The following is a 20,739-nucleotide window of genomic DNA, read 5'->3' as shown; positions in this document are numbered from 1 at the left end:
AAATCCAACTGTCAGCTTACAGCAATTACAGTTTTAAGCTGGATCTCTGGTTTCATCTGAAGACCTAGAAAATACCAGCAGAGGAGACAACTTGCAGCTGTCCATGCATATGAGAACTCCGCACGTTTTAACCTAAACTGAAACAGAGATAACCCAAAATGAGAGAGAAGAAAACTAACCTAGCACATATTTAAAATACTTAGCTATAATGAGTTATAAAAACAACACTGGCTCTGACCTCAAGCTTATCTTACGGCGGTGCAAGCACAGCCGCAGGCGCCTGATGCTGCTACGCAGACTGAAGGACAGGGGACCGGCCGCTCGCAGCGCGGACTCCCCTGCCACCCTCGCCCTCAGCCCCCGAGGCGCGCTGCCCCCCGCCCGCCCGCGCGCGCAGCCCTGGGCGGCCGGCGCGGGGCAGGGCCGCGCAGCCCCCCGCCGCGGCGCTCAGCCCCGCAGCCAGCCGGGCCCGGCGCCCCCCGCACCCCGGGAACGGGCGCCGGCCGCGCGTCACCCCGGCCGGTCGGCGCGGCGGCCATGAGCACCCTCCAAGCGCAGCTCCCCGCCCCGCGGGCAGCCCGACGACCCCGGCCCCCCGCCCCCAAGCCTGCTGCCCCGCGCCGGCACGGCCCGGCCCGGCCGCCCCTCCCGTACCTGGCGGGCGCCGCCGCCGCCGCCGGGTCCCTGCGCAGGCCGCGGTCCCCCGGCCTCGGCGCGGCTCGCAGCGCCGCCACGTCACGGCAGCGCGACGGCGGCGGGAAGCGGCCGCGCTCCCCCCGCGGCGGGCGCCGCGCTGCCCCCGAGGCCCCTCCCGCGCCCAGCAGCCGCGCAGCGGCCCGGCGGAACCGGCTGTTTCCCCCGGTCCCGGCCAGCGCGGAGGGAGGCGGCGGCGGCGGCGGCGGGCGCGGCCTCCCGGGGGGCCGCGGGCGGCCCTGCGCGTCCCCCCCCCCCCCCGCCGCCCGCAGGGCTGCAGCGACCCGACGCGTTCGCCGAGGGAGCAGGTCCGGGTGCCGAACCCGCGCGCAGGCAGCTTTGGGAACCGAGTGTTACCCGTTTTACTCGTTTTTAACATTTTTACTCATACTCCTTTCAGGCGGGCTAAGTTAACAACAAATACGCTATTGCCATAAAGATGCAAACCGTGTTTATTTTACATTTTTTGCCCTGATCTGCAGAACACAACTGCACACAACTTCCCGACATTTGTAAAATAACTTTACTGAAAATATACACAGTTCTTTTTCCCTAGTTCACATCTTAGAATCATCATCTTAGAAAAATACGTATCAAAATACCACATTCGTATCATTCGCAAACTAGCTATAGAAATTTATAGCTCGGTGAAAGGAGGTAAAATGGTGTGAGAATGGAATGTTTTTGAGAAAATGCTTTCTCCTAGAAATGCTGATATTTTTTTCCTCGAGGGAGGAGAGAGGATGAGAGAAGAGTAAACTCCAATAAATCTTCTCTTTTGGAAATTTTTTGAACCTTAAGTTTGGCAGTTGCCCAGATAACCTAATTTTTTAGGTTCTAATGTGTCCAAATAAGCTTTCAATTTAAAGTGACTTTTCCTAACAGTTTACAGTTAAGCTTATTTTAAATTAATGGAATTCTGAATGGAAACAGAAGAACATGGTGGTTTTCAACTTTTCTGTTTGTAAAAAATATTTGATATGACTTTTACTCTCTTTTGGAATAGATTTGCTTTGCATTTCAAAACTTCCAAGGATTAGAAACCATTTCCCATCCAGCAATAACTGAAAATCAGTATGAACTAGAAGAGTATGACTTAGCACAGTTATGAAAAAAGGACCATGAAAAATGATTTAGTTATTCAAATTATTACTGTATTCAAATAATGTATTATAGTATTATTTATAGTAATTATAGCATTCAAATTATGATCCCAGTACCAACACTGGTAGTTGTGGGAAACCTGTGGAAATGTGCATAAACATAACTTTTAAGTCACAGAGAAGTGCTCTTCAAAATGAGCACCAAATGGTACCTGGGGTGATGTAAAACAAGACACTCATTACTGCCATTGCTTCAGGCTGCTTATGTCTGACATTATGTCAGCCCTAAGCCCTTCCCAAATCCACAGGGGATTTTTTTGTTGTCGTTATTCAGAAATTTAATGTTTGAAAGAGGGGAGAATTAAGTCCCTTATCCACAGAATATTTACAGCATAGAGAGGAGCAATGTTTCAAAAAAGACAGAGAGGTTGCGTGTAGACTTACAGTCAGCCTTTCATCTAGTTCCTGAAAATTGGCAAGGGCAGCGGTGGTAACTACTTCAATATAAACTGTTACTCAAACACTCAACAACAAATCAAGACTTTTCAGGCTACCAACTATCTCCTTTAAAGATACTGCCAAAGTTGAAACAACCAAACCCTGTGTCAGAATGTAGTCCCAGTAATGCTGCATTTAATAACACTGCTCCCTATTTCCGCAGAGCTTTTCCATTTTAAAATGCTTCATGTAAATATGACCTATTTAAATTGGAGAGGGGAGCAACATTACTTTTCACAGGTGAAGAAATGAAACCAGAAAGATAAAGGGGATAGCTGAAGTCACAGAAGAAACTGCTAATAAAGGGATGTTAAATCAGGAATGTCTTGCTTCCTTGTTCAATAGATTTAATAAACAAATATAGGTACTAAAAAGGCTCCCTCTTGCATATATGTTATTTTAATCTTTTCATTACTTTATTCAATTATATATTTGTAAATTATATGTATGCAAAATATTTTTATATCTTTCCTCTCTTATGTCCTATATAGTTCAGGAAACTGAATTTAATCTCAACCACTCAGGTGAGATTTAGGAAATACAAATATTATAGCTGTTCACTGTTTTTCTTTCTTAATTTCCTGCAACTTAACCAGACAATTATTTATCAGAAAAATCAAGAGAAAAGTCCATGTTAGGAGAATCCATTAAATCAGAAGAAAGATTTCATTAGTCTGAGGGATCTGCCATTGTTTAAACTCCCATTAAAAGAGTAGTGGTGGCAGTAGTGCAAGCATTTTGATATTATGTTGAACAATTTTAAAGTATTTTGGATATTATGATTGCCCATTTCAATTCCTATCTTCTAGACTACTCTGCTTTCATGTAGTCAAGCTACTGCATATACAATCCTGACTTCACAGTCACAAATAACATCGGCCCCAAGGCGCAATGATGAAGGTGCAGGGGTAGGTTTTCAAGAGTCAGTCTTACATAATTGGTGCCAATACAGAATTTGTGTGTACAATTCCCTAGACATAGAGATGAAAATATGGATTTTACATTTTAAAGAGATGAAGCAATTGTTAATGGCTCTTGTTCTGGCTACAGATTGACCATGATGATTTCCTGATGATTTAAAAAGCAAACCAAACAGCAACACATTTTCTTCTGCTGCTGCTGTGGAAAATGATTCTAAAGTGGAGTCAATTTCCTGAAATCCCATTCTTCACTAAAAAAGAACAGCAATAAAAAACCACCAGTTATTAGTCAAGCTCACACTGTAATTCCCAAACTCTTAAGAACATTTTTATCAGAATGAGACCACTGCTATTGACCATTTCCTCTGAAAGAGAGAGGAGGACATCTTATTTCAGAGAGGTATGCCCACCTTTAGCATTACTTCTTTAAGTTTATGGCATTTCTGCTAAAAAACATGAGTTCTTCAATAGAGAAATACTTCTAGAGAAGTATGCTTCAAAGCATATACACCTGCTTAATCTGATTCCTATACAAATAGAGTACCTGATCCTCAACTACTTATGAATGTACTTTAAGTAAGAATAATCACTACTGAGTTATGCGGAATTTGTGGAGTCCAGTTAAACACATAAAAATGTTAGCTGGTTCTGAGCTATATTCAGAAAACAAGTAAACAATCAGAGCCAGTGTACATCTTATAACGATTCTTTAAAGTATTTTGGTAGTTTCATCTCAGGATAAATAATATAAAATATTGGAATAACAATTCTGAAAGTTCCTTAGAGTAGTTACTCTGCTACAGTTTAGCGCTTTCTGGCTTAAGTGGCAGAATCAAATGCATTTAAAATTTCATCCTGTTCCCATTAGATCAGTGAAGAACTCCCACTGACTTTAATGTTATAGGATCTAGCTGTATTTTATTGTCTTTCAGAAATTTACCCGTATTAGTAAGAACTAAAGATAAAGAGATGACTTACCTGAACACTGAAGCATCTTCCATTCCTGCTGAAGCTGGTCTCTTAATATTTTTATTTTACGTACTTTTTCTTGGGTAGGAGGTGCATAGACTCCGAAGTCAGGTGTAGAATCACCCACTAAGGCTTTAGCTACACTTTGCATTAGATTCATCTCTGTGTTCTATTGCAGGAGAAAAAAATACTCTAGGATCAAAACATTCGTTGTTTCAGTAATACATAAAATATTTTAAAACAAGTTTTTGTAATGAAGTTGGTAGTATTAGTAGCAAGAACGAGCAACTTCCAATTTTTCAATGAAAAGGTGCTAAAATGGCAATTTTTCTGAAAAAGAATTAATTTTAATCTCTTGCAAAGCTTGTTTTTTTCAAACAGAGAAAGAATCTCAGTTTTCCTTTTATGAGGGAAAAGAAATAATCCTGGATTAAGGGTAGAAAATGTTAGAAAGGGAGGGAAGGAAAGAATGGAGCTTGTTTGCTTCATGCATTATTTATAGTGGTATATTTTGCTTCAGTCTAAATCCATGTCATTTGCTCACAGAAATTATTTTCTGAAGTATCCATAATATATGAAGATTATTAACAACTATTTTGAAAAAACGTAACTCTATTTTATTTTAAATGGATGAAAGTGAATTTTCAATTATTCTAAAAAGCAAAGCACACATTAGAAAATCCACATGCATTAGAAAATCCTGTTATGGGGTTACCTGGAAATTACCAACATAAAACTTTGTATTTCAGTTATTTCTTCAAGGCATATGTTTAACTTTAGTTTCTGCATGATGGAAGTTGTGTGTGATAGAGCACAGCATGGGACAGAGACAGAGAGGAAATCTAGTGTTTTAGGATAAGCAGAACAATGTGCTGCTTTCAGCCACTGCTGATGAAAAGAGACCATATCACTTCTTTAACAGATGAGAGCGAGTGTTCGTTTTTGGGAGAGAACCCTGAGCTGTGGAATCCCAAGTGGACAGGGAAGCTAAACCCCAAGCTGAGGCTAATTATCAGAACAACCTCTGTTCTCTACAGACATAACCATTAGTTCAAGCATTGCCTTCATGCCGCAGCTTCTCAATCATGCAGATTCTCTACAGCTTGGTACGTATTTCTGTCTGCTCTGGTTCTCAGGCATAGGGATGGCAATAGCTTATACTCAAGCTCTGACCCCACACATAGAAGCTTGGGCTATTTGTGCCATGAACTCAGAGGTACCAAAGACAGTGCAGATACAACCAGTATTTTCTACTGGGCAGCTCTAGGCAGTTGCATGCCAGGCACGCTGCTGCTCAATCTGAAATCTGTCCTACACACTTTGAATGATCATAGCTTAATACCATTTCTTACCTCAATCACTGCAAGAATTCGAGACTCAGCTAATCCTCGTAGTAAACCAAAAAGTAAAGAAATCCCATTTATTCCAAGGCTCCTATTTGGTCCAACAGCTATTACTGTTAAGTTAGCTTGATAACTATATGCTACAGGAAGAATGAATCCAAATACAGCAGAAAAGAAGTCATTTCCTTCAGCACCCTTTAACAAAAATGAGAAACAGTTCAGCACAAATGTAAAGGTCAAAATTCACAGATGTAAAACAGAGAAATAAGGTGAACCTCAAAAAACTTGTAATTGGCCTAGGAAATAGGATACTGATCTGTTTTCACAACAATCTATTAAAAATGCAGCTTTATTCAATACGGATTACTCATCTCCTCCTTACTCTCTTCACACTGTGACTCTGCCTTCTTGAAGATGAGAAGTAGCAGCTACTAAAGTTTTCCTCAAACCTATGCATTCTAACATAGACTAAAGACCTGTGAAGGAGAAGCAAAAGGGACAGGGCAAAAAGGAAACATTTTCAAATATTCAAATTTCAGTGAGGAATATAATTCTCAGTGTCATCGTATGAATCTGTAAATATATTCTATTCATTCTGTTAAAAAAAAAAAAAAAAACTTTTTACCTTATGAAAGTGAACCTTACCTCCTTCCAGTTCAGTGAAATATAGTGTTTGGAGTTGGTCTTTTCAGATTGTTGTTTTTCACAAATATGTATCATGAGTATTCTTCTGTAAATAAAAAGCACATCCCAGTATTTAACCAAAAACTTCCAATAAGATAAAAAAAGTCCTTTTATCATTCTTTAAACACTAATTCATATCTCAGTAGCAAGTAAGTTATCTACACTATTACATGCCATAATGCTGATGGCAATTAAAATTGAAATCTTACTTTTTTCATATTTTAAAAAAAGCATTGAAGACTACAGACAAATCAGTTTTAAGAAAAAGGGGAGCTGGCAAAGAAAGATACAGATATGTAAAGATGACTTTCAATAAAGAACTCAACATCAGCAGCACGTGCCCCTTACAGTGAGTACACAGTACATGTAACAGGCTGCAGCAGACTGTTTACTCTCTGTAGCAAAGGCAATGTAAAAATGGGCATCCTTGACGCATCTTGGCATGGTATTTGACAAGGTATGTCTGTAACAGATGCCTGGTGCCAGCTGCAGCTCTGGAATAGTTAACTGATAGTGTCTTCAATAAATCAAGGACCTACACAATGTTTTGTGAATACACACAGATCTAGACTTGAAGATGCAGTTCTGTCTGGTACAGATCAGCTGAAGAAAATCATCCATTCTCTGAAACTCATATGGACTTTGGGAAACAGTGAGAGGCTACAGCTACTTGCACGGAAATCTTGTGTTTCTGTCCGCTTCCTTGACAAGGTGAATTAAGGATGGCTGGGGAACAATGTATGAAGTCCCAGTCCTGTCCATTCCTTCTGATTTCTGTCTCTGCTTCCTCTCTGTGCATATCCAGTCACTCATAAAATCCATTTAACTCTGGGTAAGAACAAACATTTTGTTTTCTGAGTTGTTTTATATATATTTCTCTAGTATGTAGCCAGCTTTCCTAACTGTTCAACAGACTAATCAAGACCTGGGCCTTTATTGGAGCGTCTTTTATTACTCTTGCAGTCGGACACAGTCCTGGATTACTTCTGCATAAGGACTTGAAATGTATCTGTCCTGACCTGTGGTTCACAAGTGGATAGATACAGGTTACACTTTGTACACCTTTATTAATATATGTCATATTTGTGATTTCAATTTGTTCATATGCAATTTCATTTTTATCAGTGATTTTAACATAATGTATACTTTCTTTCCTATCTTTTCTCACCATTTTAAATTTCCTTTTAAATATTGCCATCTTTTTGCTTACATATTCAGTAGCAATCTAAATTTCAATTGCTATAAAAGGATAACACTTTAAACCTACCACTAAACTCATGAGGTGCCATTTAGAAATAGAGGTTTGTCTTTAGAGATATATTTGGGGATGTTTTGTATTGTGTCTCAGGTTAAAATTAATAAACATCAGTTCCTGAGTGATTCCTTAGTGCACTTCATCACGCACAGAGACACTTAGGAACATTTATAAAGTATTTGGGATCTGATTCCCTGACATAAAGAGAAACCTTACCCATCTTCTGTGTTTGGTATGATTTCCATGTCTCCAACAAATATGCAAAGCACTCTGCAGAATACAAAGTAAAATCATGTATACATACACTTACATTTATGAGTAATTTTTTTAAGTTAGTGCTATTTTTTTTTTAAAGGAGTTTGCATGTAGATTAGATACATAAAAAAGGAAATTGTTTCTGTACTTGGTCCATTAGAAATATAAAGAAAATATATCCAGGACAGCTCAAGTGAATGCCTTCTCTCCTGTCAAACACTGGGGGGGGGGGGGGAATGCCCTCAGGGAAAAGACAATCAAAATCTGACACAGAAAGCCTGGGCTAGCACAGCAGTAATCCTTAAAAGTGTTTTGCCTTTGGTAAGACAAGAGGCTTTTGGCAGTATAGACAATATTGACTGCATTAAATGAAAATGAAAACGCTATGCCTTTGGAGGTGCTATTTGTTTAAAAATGAAGCTTTTCAAAGACAAATTGCAATAGTTTATACACTTTTATCATATTTTTATGTTTTGTCAAAGGGCCCCAAATGCAAAAGACACAAATTCACCTTTGAAATCCAAAACGAACAGAATGTCTTAGTGCAACAGCAACAGAAACAGAAGCTGTGGGTGATTCTGCAATTCCATTGCACACCTAGAAAATATTTTTTTTATTCAGGAATAATTAGTGCTGCACAATACCATGCCATTTCTATTTGTAAAAAATGTTTCTATTTTTTATTTGTATATAGGTATCATTCAAGACAAAAGACAAAACTCTGAGCACTAGGACAGGAATAATTTGTGACGTTTCTTGCTCAAATTTCTTGCTGCTGCTCGGTGTTTTTTTGACAGAAAAGTTCCTGCTCCCCTCAACTGCAAGAGTGAATATCTGGCTCACCCATGTATCTAAGGGTGATGAGAAGGTTCTTACTGCCTCATCTGCTGTGGCTGCAGAAAAGCAGGGCGATATATCGCCCAAAGATCATTAGAAAAATATCTTGGAGTTAACAACGATTCCTAAATCTTTTCTGATCTTGCATACACACTCTTGTAACTCAGAACAATCTAGCTAAGACTAGCAGGGTTGCGAAGGACATAGTAACTAATCTATTGATGACAAAACAGTAGAAGTTGAAATCAGAAGAAACCAGCCCCAAATAATCAGATTATTATTACCTGCTTCGTAAGTATTTTATCTAGGACAGCCAACATACTCCCAAGAGAAAGCAAAGTTTCATCCTCTTTCACAAGGTCTGCATAAAAGGCACTGTAAAATAAATTAAATGAAGAAAAACCAGGTTAAGGACAAAAATCCAGTGCTTTTGAAGAGGACACTGACATGGTACTTTGCAGTAGTACCGATAGGGTACATTTTGTGTGCTGCACAATTCTTGAAGACAGCTCTAGCAGGAAGATGATAATGCTCTTGCCAGACAATCCTGAACTCACTAAACCTGTTTCCATTTTGCACTCGAAAGAAAAATATAAATGTCTGAATATATTCAGGAAATAGAGTTCTATCAGAATTGGACTTTCTAAGTCAAAAAGTTGAGCTTCTCAGATCAGGCCAGTTTGGGTGTTTTTTTAGCTAAAAGCGACCACAGAGCTTTAAGAGACCTTCCTAACAAAACCTCTCTCTAAATGAATATGCTTGCATTAACTGCTCTATCACCCTTGAAATAATTTTCTCTAAGACATTCTGGCTCTTTCTACAAAGGGCTTTAAGGATATGAGTGGTAACCAACACCAATTTCTTCATTTTTCAGAGGGAGAAACTCTGGCTAAGATTGAGTAGACTGAGGCCAAAAAAGACCATGGCAGAGACGGAACTAGATGACAGTCTGTGCCAAAACCTCTCGTGCTCATAATTATGTTGAGAATTAGACAAATAGGGCCAACCTGACAAGAGCTTTAACTTCATTCATGTCCATTTCCTTCACCACACGAACGGATAGTGGGAGCAAATGTGCTGAAGCTTCAGACTCAATTGTTGCTGCTGTTTTGATGGGAGGCACTGGAAATAGAATATTTTTCATGTGCAATTCCAAAAACCTTTCTACTTTGACCATTTCATCTTTGTTGGTTATCTTAGACTCGTGTTCTGTGGAGGGATTTGTATTAACCTTCTCTAGTAGGTGTGATTTGGTGCTCAGATTTTGTAAAAAAGATGTGTCTAGAGAAAAAAGAAAAACAATGAGGGGTTTCACATGTATTAATTCCTGATCAGTGTTAATATTTAGCTATATTTACTTACAAAACAGAGTATATTTATATTAGTAGTGTGCATATTTATTTCCATGTGCAATGTTTCTTGCCACAGATGTTACTCTCCAGTGCTGATGCATTTATTTTAATCTAGTGAAAAGGTCTTAAACGATCAAGAATCCTATGCCCATAGTTTTGGCACAGAATACAGAATCCTCAAAAAAAAAAGATATCAAAGGAGTATTTTTTGGTCTGATGTTTACCAGCTTCACTCAGAAGTCAACTAAACAATACCACTGCAGATCAGCTGTGGATTTAACCCTGAATGAAGCCTCAGTGTTTCATCAGTCATTTGATGAATAACCCATTGGCATTAATTTTAATCATTTTGAGTTTCAGTATGAATCTGTTTACTGATCACATTTGCTTGAAGAAAGAGAAGAGTAATTACCTTCATACATCAAACATTTCCAGTAGGGTTTATGTGCTGCTCTCACATTTTGAATAGATTCAATAGCACTACAAAAGAAACAGAATTAACAACATCAGCAATAATGAAAGTACGGAGAACATGATTCACCCCAATGAAAAAAAAACTCTGAAAATGAACAAACTCTAGTCTATTCCAAAAATGCAGAACAGAAAAACAGAGCATGCGAATCAACAGGCAAATCACTTGGAGAGATTAGATGAAAGAGTCAAAAAAAAAAAAAAAGTGAAGAATATATTTTGAACACATACAGTAACTGATTTTTAAGTGCACATTTACACACATTGAGTGAAATCCTGACACTGTTGTTTGAGGAGATAAAAGTCTCCCTGACTTCAGGAAAGGCAGGATTTCACTTGTTACTCTTTGGTCCATCAGAGATTTAAACTACAGAACGTCAAGGTGCAATTAGATTCATCCAAACCCTCAGAGAGCCCTTGCTAAACCAATGAGGCTTTGCAACAGCAAAATTATCTGTTAAGGAAGATTCAAAGCGGGGCAGAAACTAAGTAAATCACATTCCTTGATATTCTCTGTGTTGAAATCTCTCCTTCCTGTTACCACTATTATTTGCAGCACTATAAGCAATGGCTCCCATTACACTAGCTATCATACAAACATAATTCAGGTCATGTTAAATCTAGGACAAATTTCGTATGTTTGGAGATTATCTGTAAGTTGCTTGGGGCTGGACTGATATAACAAGATGAATATGTAATTAAATCTCTACTATCAAGGATGGTAACAACCTGAAATACTACAGTTGGTAAAGGAGTAAAAGAGCTGATGATACAGGTACTATGGGATGTACTGGGAGTGCAATACAGAGATACCCAGGTTGAAATAACCAGCTTTGACCCATCAGAGCTTACAAACCCAACTCTGCCCAGAGGCCTGTATACATCGACATTGCTTCCCTGGCTGATCTGAGTTTTTAATTTAAATAATACAGCCAACCAGTAGGTGCTGCCTTCTACCCACCCAAATGCAAGAGGGATATTACTGCTGAGGAAAGTCACAGGACAGCTACTGAGGTAGGAGAGAGACTGAAGATAGGATACTTGGAGGTGTGCAGAAGATAGTACAGAAAGATGTAGAAAGACACTATTTAGAAGTGAGACTGGTACAGGCCCAAGGTTCAGAATGCTTTACTAGGTCAGACGCACTACTGTGCAAAGGCAATTTTACTATCTCAAAAAAGAAGTTGGGCCCAAAGTTTAATTATCTCAGTATAGCTCCACACAGTTGACTACCTTAGCACCACAGGTCTCAACACTTCGCAGAAAATAGTATATTATAAAGTATCATATTAAAATCTTGTTTCAGCAAAATGTTTGAAGCATGTACATCTTCAGTTTCTTTGATAAGTACATGAGATATTGTAAAATTCTTTATAGGCTTACCTTAGGCAAGGTGCCATTTCTCCAGTTATTTGAGGTACAGGATCTCCAAGCAAAGTTTTTACAGTCATGCAGACCGATTCAGACAGCGACTTCAAATGGTATCCACCCTAGAAAAACAAATAAAAAAATTGTGCCACATAACAAATACTTGTAAAATTTATGTGAAAAGCATTGTGGGAAATAAGATAACCTTTTGAAATATATCTGAATTTGCAGAAATGGAAAATTATACACAAACGCATCTAAAGTCAATAGTTTTCAATCTGAAAACAGTAAGTTAAGAGGCAACTTGGTGAACTTCACTGGTGTCACATGATTCAACTCACTTTAGCATGGTTGGATCAGCTTTGGAAACTCTTACTTTGCCATGGAAACACTGGAAATATATCCCTTCCCTAATCCTATCCATGACATGCCACCTTCAACAATTCTTGTGGAAGATTCCTTAGAAGGCAAATACTATCACTGTCATCTAAAATGTCAGTACAAGGGAAATACTGCATAGCCTGACACTTTAAGATCTAGTTGACCTGATGGTTTGGCAGAAGTCAAAGAAGGACTAGATTTAAGACTGCTAGATTGGGGATGGTGGACCGCTTCCTGCACACCACCAGTAGAGCAGTTACATCATCAGCATTGGGAGGGGGAAAAATGTTGATACAGCAAAAACATCCATAATGCAGCTTATTCATCAAATACATTTCAATGAGTTTGAGACTGTCCAGAGCAGCAGTCTAGTCACTGTGCACAAGAATTGAACGCGCCTGTGGAGGATGTGTTTTTTGAACAATTAGTACAGGCTCCTTCGCTTCAAAATTACAAATTAAAAAACATCAGTTTTTAAGATGTACATTTCTTTCAATGCGTAAGAGCATTGTCAAATCATACTCATTACTGATTTTCAAAAGAAATATAAAAAGAATAAATTATTTTGTTAAGAGGTTTGTCTTTCTAGTGTCTAGCTAGGCCTATATGGCTCTAATACAAAGACCCTTCCCCAGCAAGCTTACCTCCAGAATAACACACAGCTTTCCATTAGCTAGCTGCATCAGGAAGTGGGTAAGGTGGGCAAAAACATCAGGAGTGGCATTCATTTGACCCTAAAACAAAGAAAATTATTAGTAAGAGCTGAAACCCTGACTCAAAATGTCAGTAAAAAAAAGACAAAAATTGACAATCTGAAATACTGGAACACTTATCTCTGATAGTATGCATCTAACAAAAATGCCGAACCAACCGTTTTAAAGGAAGGTGCAAAAAACAACATATAAATTACACACAGGGGATAATCTGGTCTTTACAAGTCTCATCATAATATTTAATGAGCTGGAGTCACTTAAAGACTCAAACACTTGTTTAGTCAAAGTGAATTCCACCTAGCAATCACTAGACATTTAAGATGCAGAAATATTTTACAAACAGATTTATGACCGACAGCACAAAGGCCACAGCAAGTTACTTACTTCAGGGTCTCCAATTCCTGAATCATATCCAGAGGACACAAGAACCAGTTCAGGATCAAACTGTTGTAAAACAGAGAGATAGCTGTCTCCATTCTTAAGTCCTATCTTCCACTTTGTACTGGATTTCAACTATACCACGTTTAACTGTATTTCAACTAGACCATAAACAGGAATAAAAACTCTTCTTGAATAAAAGCAAAGATTGCCTCTAACTCCTGCTGGAGAAGTTACAGATCTTTATATTGAATATTTAAAAATTAAACATTTCATAAATATTTAGTTCATTTGGACATCATTCATACCAGCAGAAATAAAGTATTACTTGCATTACTGGTAGGTACTGCACTTCTACAAAATATTCAAAGGTACCTGCTTAAAATGTATTTAGGAAATAGTCTTTGGTTTCACTATTCAAATAACAGAGCAAAAAAAAAATTTACCTCAAAAGCCACTGGAAGCAAGACATGAAAAAAAGCAGCAAGATAATCTGAATTTCCCATGCCAACCTGCAAAACATAATATAATAACATATAATATTAAATAATATTAAAAAATATAAATACACATACATATATGCAAATAATATGTCAATAACATGTAAAAAGATATATAATATGTATTAATAAAAATATAATAAAGGTCATATTCTTCTGTCAGAATAACAGATTTTCTAAGGTTCTTCGAGACATTATGGAAAGACAGTATCAAGAGTTAAAGATGAAGAAACTTTAAGAAGCCAATTAAACAAAATCCATTTAAGTAAAGTACATTAATTTCCATCATTTTTGGTCTTGAGTATGAGCTTCAGTTCTCTGCTGAGCAATGATGGATATAACCATATCCTGAAACACTTTCTGATTTGATGTCTAGGCAAGATATTGGTGAAAACAGAATATATGCATATTTTTCTCTCTCTCCCTTTTTTTTTAAAAAAAAACATTATCACATTCTGAGACATATTTCTCAACAGACATTCCGCAACAGAAATGAGGTGCACTGTGCCGTGACATCTGCCAAGTAAGTGAAGCAGTGCACTTTTCAGAAAAAGTGTTACCTAATGTATAAGAAATAAAGCTGCTGCATTCATCTTTTTATGCTGTAAACAATATTTACCTTATTCCAAGGCAAATTTATATTACTTCCTTTTCCTCGTCCCAGACCTACAGCATCATAATCAGATTCCTTGAGTGATGGCCAGAATTCCTGATGTTCATAGCGATGCCAGGAAAAATACAAAACACTGAAAGACAAAAGAAACAAATAAAACGTGATGAAAATGTGCCAAGACTGACATTATATCCTGAACCTGGAGGCCCTACTGACCGAAAGCATGAAAACAGAATCCTCCTTTCCCCTTAGCTCTCTGAACAGACCAGAACTGTGAAAATTCGTATCGTAGGTCCTATACCAAAATTAACTTAGGACAACTGCTACAGATTTCTTGTACGAGTTCCTTTAAGATGAAACACAGGGCATTTTCAGAAAAGGAGACTTGTTTCAAGAACCTAATTCTATAGCTTTTCAGAAAGCAATATAAAACTAATGGGTTTTGTCCAACTATTACGTGAGTACTTGAACAGAGAGATTCCTGAATAGGCAGAATAGACAGATTACTCGAACACTGGCTTAACAAGATTTTTCCACTGACAAACCAAGGTAGTCATATTGCTCATTCTGTGCTACTCTTTAGGGTAGATTTATATATTTCTTTTTGTTAGATTTTTTCCCCATTTGATAACAAATAAAAAGTGAATGATATAGTAACTAAAACAGCCAAGAGAATGAAAGGCATTCTGCAAGATTTTCTATTTCTAGAATGTTAAGACAAACAATATATAACTATCTAACATAAAAATAAACAAAACATCCTACAAACCTTGGATCCTCTTCAAATATATATTGAGTTCCTTGCCCGTGGTGCACATCCCAGTCAACAATTAGGATTCTGCATAGATCAGTAAAAGAAAATACTGAATGGAATAACCACAGCATCCCAGTCTAATGGAGGTACAGATGAACAGAGATGATTTTCATACAGAAAAGGTACATGACACCCAAGAAACTCTAGATGTTAATCTAAAATGGTACAGTATCAAATGGTATCTAAATGCCATTGAATACACCTATGAAAAGCTTCTCCAGAGTCAACCATGCACTTACCTCTGTAGACCATATTTTCTTTTTGCATATTCTGCTGCAATAGCAACATTGTTGAATAAACAGAACCCATTAGCTGCATTCCTCTGGCTGTGGTGACCTGGAGGCCTAAAATAAAGTTTTACATGGTTATTCACAACAAAGGAAATTTTGCTGAAAAGCAAAGACTTTCTCAGGTATTTTCTTACCTTACTAATGCCATTCCATTGCACACTTTTCCTGACATCACAGAGTCTACCAGCTGCAAACCTGCTCCTACTGCTATTCTGGCACAGCGGTAAGTGCTCTAAAAAATGAAATCTCATGGTTATCATCAATCACTCGCCAGCTTGTTTTTAAACTAATCATACATGACATACTTTGCACCACAACGGCAAGTTGTCTTGACATAGGTCTACTCTACTGAAGTTGTATGCGGGTAACTGAAAGCAGAATTTTACAGCATAAATTCTAACGTGATTTCTACTAGGTTTATTTGTGATCATCATATCCTTTATAAGGACAGTCTCTCTAGAGTATATAGGAAACATGAGATGGACGTATTGAATTGACTAGTGGAATGACATGGTATCCTTGAAAATAAGGTACGAAACCTTACAGAAGAAAAGTACAAAAGACTTCCGCTCCTTTACCTGAAACAGCATTTTAGAGTGACTGTTAACAAAATGTGATTTGCGGGTCACTAATGGTCTTCAATGATGTGGCTAACTGACTAAAATAAGGAGATAACATTGGTAAGTGTGCTATACTGGCAAGATATAATTAGAGAATAGATGACAGAACACTTAACCAATTTAAATTACAGCATTATAATAAACTTGAAACAGATACAGTAATACCATAAATACATCCAAGTGTATTTAAACAGCAAAAAACGTATTGCCAGTTTTCCCCTATTTGGAAAAGTGCCATTCAGACACAATAATACAAATGCTTGTAACTCCCAAAAGAAGAAGCAGTTTAACTTGCACACCGGATGAAAGAAAAAAGCATCATAATTCCCAGAGACTCTTTTCAGTTCCTCTTCATTCATTGTCTGGGTGCTTTTTGCAACTTCCAAGTGTTCTGAACTGCAGAGGAGAGAAAGAAATTAACACACCATTTAACTAGGCAAATATACCTATAAAGATTTTTTTTATGCAAAATGTAATGAGAAGTAACAGAATTTATGTTAAAATGTTTTTTTGTGAGACTTCATAAGTCCAACAGGAACTCTGGAATGTTAGTTGCAGCATGTAGTGAAGAAAACAAGGACTAGCTAAGAAAGCACGGGTTCTTGTTTGTTAAAAGAATATGAGAACATTCTTTTCCCTTTTCCAGTGGTAAGAGCAATGAGTCTTGCTATCATAAAAAGACTGTTCATTCATCATGCAACAGTCTATTTTGCAATATATCATATATATAGTTACCACTCCAACGAGAACTAAATTATGATTTTGACAGTCATCAGTGTACATTATGACCCTGATGGAAAAAAGGTATTTGAATCAGTCCCTTACCAGGTGTGTATCATCTTCCTCTTTTCACTAGTTCAAGAGTGCACTAAGTCCTAAGGCACTGGAATCAACATTTCACCCATTCTCTGCCACTGCTTTCCTGCTCTTGTCTAGTGCGATATAAAGGAGGCCGATAGCCTCTACTCTCCTATCTGTGCCATAGCTCAGAATATAATGACCATATGTTTGTTCCTCTTGGTTGTCAATGCCAAAGCAACCAGAATTTCACCACACAGAATGAGACACACTGCTGCCATCTGATAGAAATAAAGCAAAACAGTGGCTTCAAAATGAATGAGTTAACGGATTAAAATGACAAGAACCTGAATGGCTGTATAATTACTAGCTGAACTTCACCATCAGCCTCAGCCTAACTGTGAACACATACAAAACACTTCCATAGTAGTTATATATTTGTCACTTATATGTCTGTTTCAGTCTAAAAGTGTTTTGTTTAGTGATTAGTTTAAAATCTAAAGAAAGGAGAAAGCACTACTATCTCTAGCTTATCCATGGAAACCAAGACAAGACTCAGTGAAATAATCTATCTCAAGTCATCTAACAGGAACTGAGAATAGTAATCAAGTCTCTTTAGTACCCAATCAGCAATATATTTAACATAATTTTTTATTTGTATATGGCACTAATTGCATTCTAATGAACAAGTACTGTCTGAGGAAAAATACCATTCTGCAAGCTGAATTATTTTAAGCATGCCTCAGGATCAAGCTATGGTCTCACTACAAGTGTCAAGGCATCCCTCCCCTCCTGGGGGTTTGGCTGCTGGGTTCAGGAGCAATTTAGAGATAGTACAGCTGGTGGCCAGGAAAGAAAGAGCTAGAAGCCTCAGCGGAGGCCCCCTCCAAACCGCTCTGCTAAGAAATCTCAGCAGGGACTCCCCCTCCTTCCCTTAGGAGCTGCTTTTAAGGTAAGGCTCTCACCCTTGGCTACACTGCAGCTGTGCTGCAGCAATGTCCATGCCTGGCCATGAACCCTGTTGATCTGGACCCTGACCCGAGGACAGACTCCCTAGCTTGACCTCAGACTTGTCACTATGGACTTGTCTGGCAATCCAGACTCTTGGCTGAACCTGGTTACCATCCTGGGACCTGCACTGTGCACCTCACTCGGGTACTGTTAGTATCCATGAGGCCACTGCCTCTGCCTGTCTTGTCACCCTGCTCTGCTCCCAACTCCCCTTCCCTTTCGGAGAAGTCTACCCTTGCTGCTACCTGCTAAGAAGGGAAAACAAGCACACAAACAACATGCACGTCCGTTGCAGAATCATCACACAAAGGCGACAAACACCAGAGCAGACTTCATCGCCATGGCTTCAGAACAGGCATGTTGCTGTCCCTCTGAACTCCCCCCAGAAAATTAGCTGCAAAGCTTTTCTTTTTGGTTAACTCTACCTCAGAGAAGTTTGGAAGAAAGAGGAGAAAATCTTTCTAAAGAAATACCCATTATTTGGTCCTTTTTAGGTCTTTTCCCAATTTTTATTAGAAATTACTTTTCATGCTGTGCATAAATCAACATTCATAGCTCAAGAGAATTCAAAAAGTGAGAAAGGGGATTTAGTGGAATAGCACCTACACTACACTCAGCATTACTTATCTTCCATTGAAATTTCTGGAAGTCATTGAGTTTTGGATCAGACTTTTACAAATGGAGGAAAATACGATCTGGAGGTATGAGGGTCTGTTATTTCACTGAATTAATCTGAAAGGTGAGGAAGGTAAATTTCAGACCTGTGAACCAACAGGATCTCCTCCTCGCTTCCTTCTCTGGCAGGCACACAGACACATCTTTCCACAAGATGGTAACATTTAAGCTGCTCATAAGAGAATGACAGTCTTTCTGGCACTTCGATATCACAAATTGGACTAAAAATAAGCAATAATCACATTACTATCATACCAAATCAGCATGGCTTACAAATACATTTCATAATGCTTAGGCTGAAACTTCCCATTGTAAGAAGATTTGTTATCCTCATAAAAAGATGTGAGAGTAAATACATCTTCAAGCACTCTTTAGTTTGGAATTGAGCCAAAAAACAATTGGTTATAAAATACATAAGCAAAAATAATGTATATAGTTCTTAAATAAAAAAAGAAACACATTAGCATTGTTCTCTCTTTCCTCTCTCACTACTGAGACTACCAACACTTACTACAAACACACCAAAACTGAACTGAAATGAAAAGCAGTAGGTTAAGACAAAGGTCAACAGAGGAGAAGTTGGCTTGGGAGAGGAGTGAACTTCTATTTTGAGCATAGTATCAAAGATATTGGTCTAATTTATCTAAAATTTAGGAAAGTGGTATTTATCCATGTCTAATCTGGGCAACAGTGAATCTACCACTAAACTACTAGAAAAAGGGTTTCTGTTAGTATACCTACATATTTTTCCCAAGGTCCCAATTTTGTTACATTTCAGCTTTATAAGCAATTTAATTAGCTTAAAGTACTTTTTTCAGAGGATTACTCAGATGCCTACAACTAAACACTTCTTATTAAGGCCTACTGGACCGAAGGCCAACAGCCTGTCAAATCCAGCTTCAGATTCTCATTACGGCATCTGGACACAAGTTGGCAATAAAGTTTTTCTACAAAAGGAAAGATTTCCTATTTATGAAGAAAGTGACAGGATATCTGTCACTAGGTATTTCATGTAAACTGAGACAAAATTATATTTACATGATACCTCTCTTAGAAGCCCTAATAAGAATCTATTCATAAAAAGGACAAGATGTTATTGACTTACTCATTCCAAAGTAGTTTATGACTGGTCATTTCCTCATCATAAATCAATGCTGTTCCTGAAGCCATTGCTATAGACAAAACAAGATAAAAATCCCAAGACACATATTTCAGGCAAGCAGTAAATGTACATTAAAACATTATTATATTACTTAATGAGAAGATAATATACGTACATACTGTATCTGCTTGTATGACAATTTTGCACTTCAGGCTTTGTAATTACAAAATGAAATCAAAGAAAATCGTTTAGGAGGAACTCTGTCAAGATTGATTAGTGAGGAAGCAGTGCAAAAGTCATGGCACTGATCTCGAAACCGGATCATGCACAGGCAGACTTCCTGCTTGTCTGAATTTTCAGGTATTTGTGGTGCAGACAAAAGGATGGGACAATCTCCCCAAGTGCCTCTAGCCCCTGTTAGGGCCTTATGAACACTGCTGAGGCTCTGAGCACCGGCCTGGACTTATCTTCCTGTCTCAGCTACAACACAGAGCCACTTACCTGTCAGGGCTGATGAGAAATGAGGTATTTGTGAAAACCTGCACTATAAACCCACAACATTTAAAAAATATGATTGCATATACCATAGATACCACAGTTACAGGGACCTGTTATGTTTACAACTTTTTTATAGGTCTTTTAAAAGATGCAAAAGAGACATTTATTTAGGGGGGAAAAAAACTTTTTAAAGAAATTAAAATGCCCAGTGAACCGCTGAGGCACCTTATCGAGGCCGAGGAGCAAACCTGGCCCCCCCGGCTCCTCTGCCTCACGCCCGCTGGGGAAGCCTGTCACCCCGAAGCGCCCTGATATGGGGCTCCCCGGCCCCGCAGCGGCCCCGGGCGGCTCCGCCGGGCCCCGCAGCGGGTCGAGGGCGGCGGCGGCCTCCCCGCGCCCAGGCGCCGCGCTCCCTCACCTGCCCGCGCCGCGGGGCGGGAGCCCGGAGCCCCTCCGCGGCCCCGCCGCGTCCGTGAGCGCTGCGGCCGCGGCGGCGGAGCAGGCACCAGGCCCAAGCCAGGGCGGGGGCAGGGGCGAGGGCGAGGCCGCTCCCCTCAGCGCCGCCCCGCGGCGGCGGCAGGGCGGGGCGGGTCCGGCG

The 20,739-nt window shown here is 39.0% G+C and overlaps 1 protein-coding gene across 4 annotated transcripts; it reads right to left on the bottom strand.

Annotated features, from left to right (window-relative positions):
• Nucleotides 1–11: 11 nt before the first annotated feature.
• Nucleotides 12–20,630, bottom strand: HDAC10 (histone deacetylase 10). Of its 4 annotated transcripts, none has more exons than XM_067315657.1 (21): nucleotides 20,560–20,630; nucleotides 19,647–19,713; nucleotides 18,628–18,762; nucleotides 16,357–16,453; nucleotides 15,572–15,669; nucleotides 15,387–15,491; nucleotides 15,103–15,171; nucleotides 14,340–14,466; nucleotides 13,667–13,732; nucleotides 13,227–13,286; nucleotides 12,774–12,863; nucleotides 11,764–11,870; nucleotides 10,322–10,389; nucleotides 9,565–9,838; nucleotides 8,842–8,932; nucleotides 8,232–8,317; nucleotides 7,682–7,735; nucleotides 6,172–6,256; nucleotides 5,536–5,721; nucleotides 4,193–4,352; nucleotides 12–64 (listed from the first exon to the last, which is right to left on the bottom strand). In XM_067315657.1, exons 2-21 carry the CDS (start codon nucleotides 19,709–19,711, stop codon nucleotides 12–14), a joined length of 2,076 nt encoding a protein of 691 aa, XP_067171758.1. In that variant the 5' UTR covers nucleotides 19,712–19,713; nucleotides 20,560–20,630. The 4 variants fall into 4 exon arrangements, with proteins under 4 accessions (XP_067171758.1, XP_067171774.1, XP_067171766.1 ...); XM_067315673.1 differs by having other exon boundaries at nucleotides 9,565–9,679; XM_067315665.1 differs by lacking the exon at nucleotides 12–64 and adding an exon at nucleotides 1,122–3,465.
• Between the last annotated feature and the right edge of the window lie 109 nt (nucleotides 20,631–20,739).

This window comes from Apteryx mantelli, chromosome 1 (genome assembly GCF_036417845.1).
Source record: "Apteryx mantelli isolate bAptMan1 chromosome 1, bAptMan1.hap1, whole genome shotgun sequence".
NCBI classification, from domain to species: domain Eukaryota; kingdom Metazoa; phylum Chordata; class Aves; order Apterygiformes; family Apterygidae; genus Apteryx; species Apteryx mantelli.
The sequence above is the reverse complement of the archived record's forward strand: the minus strand, read 5'-3'. Positions and strand labels throughout refer to the sequence as shown.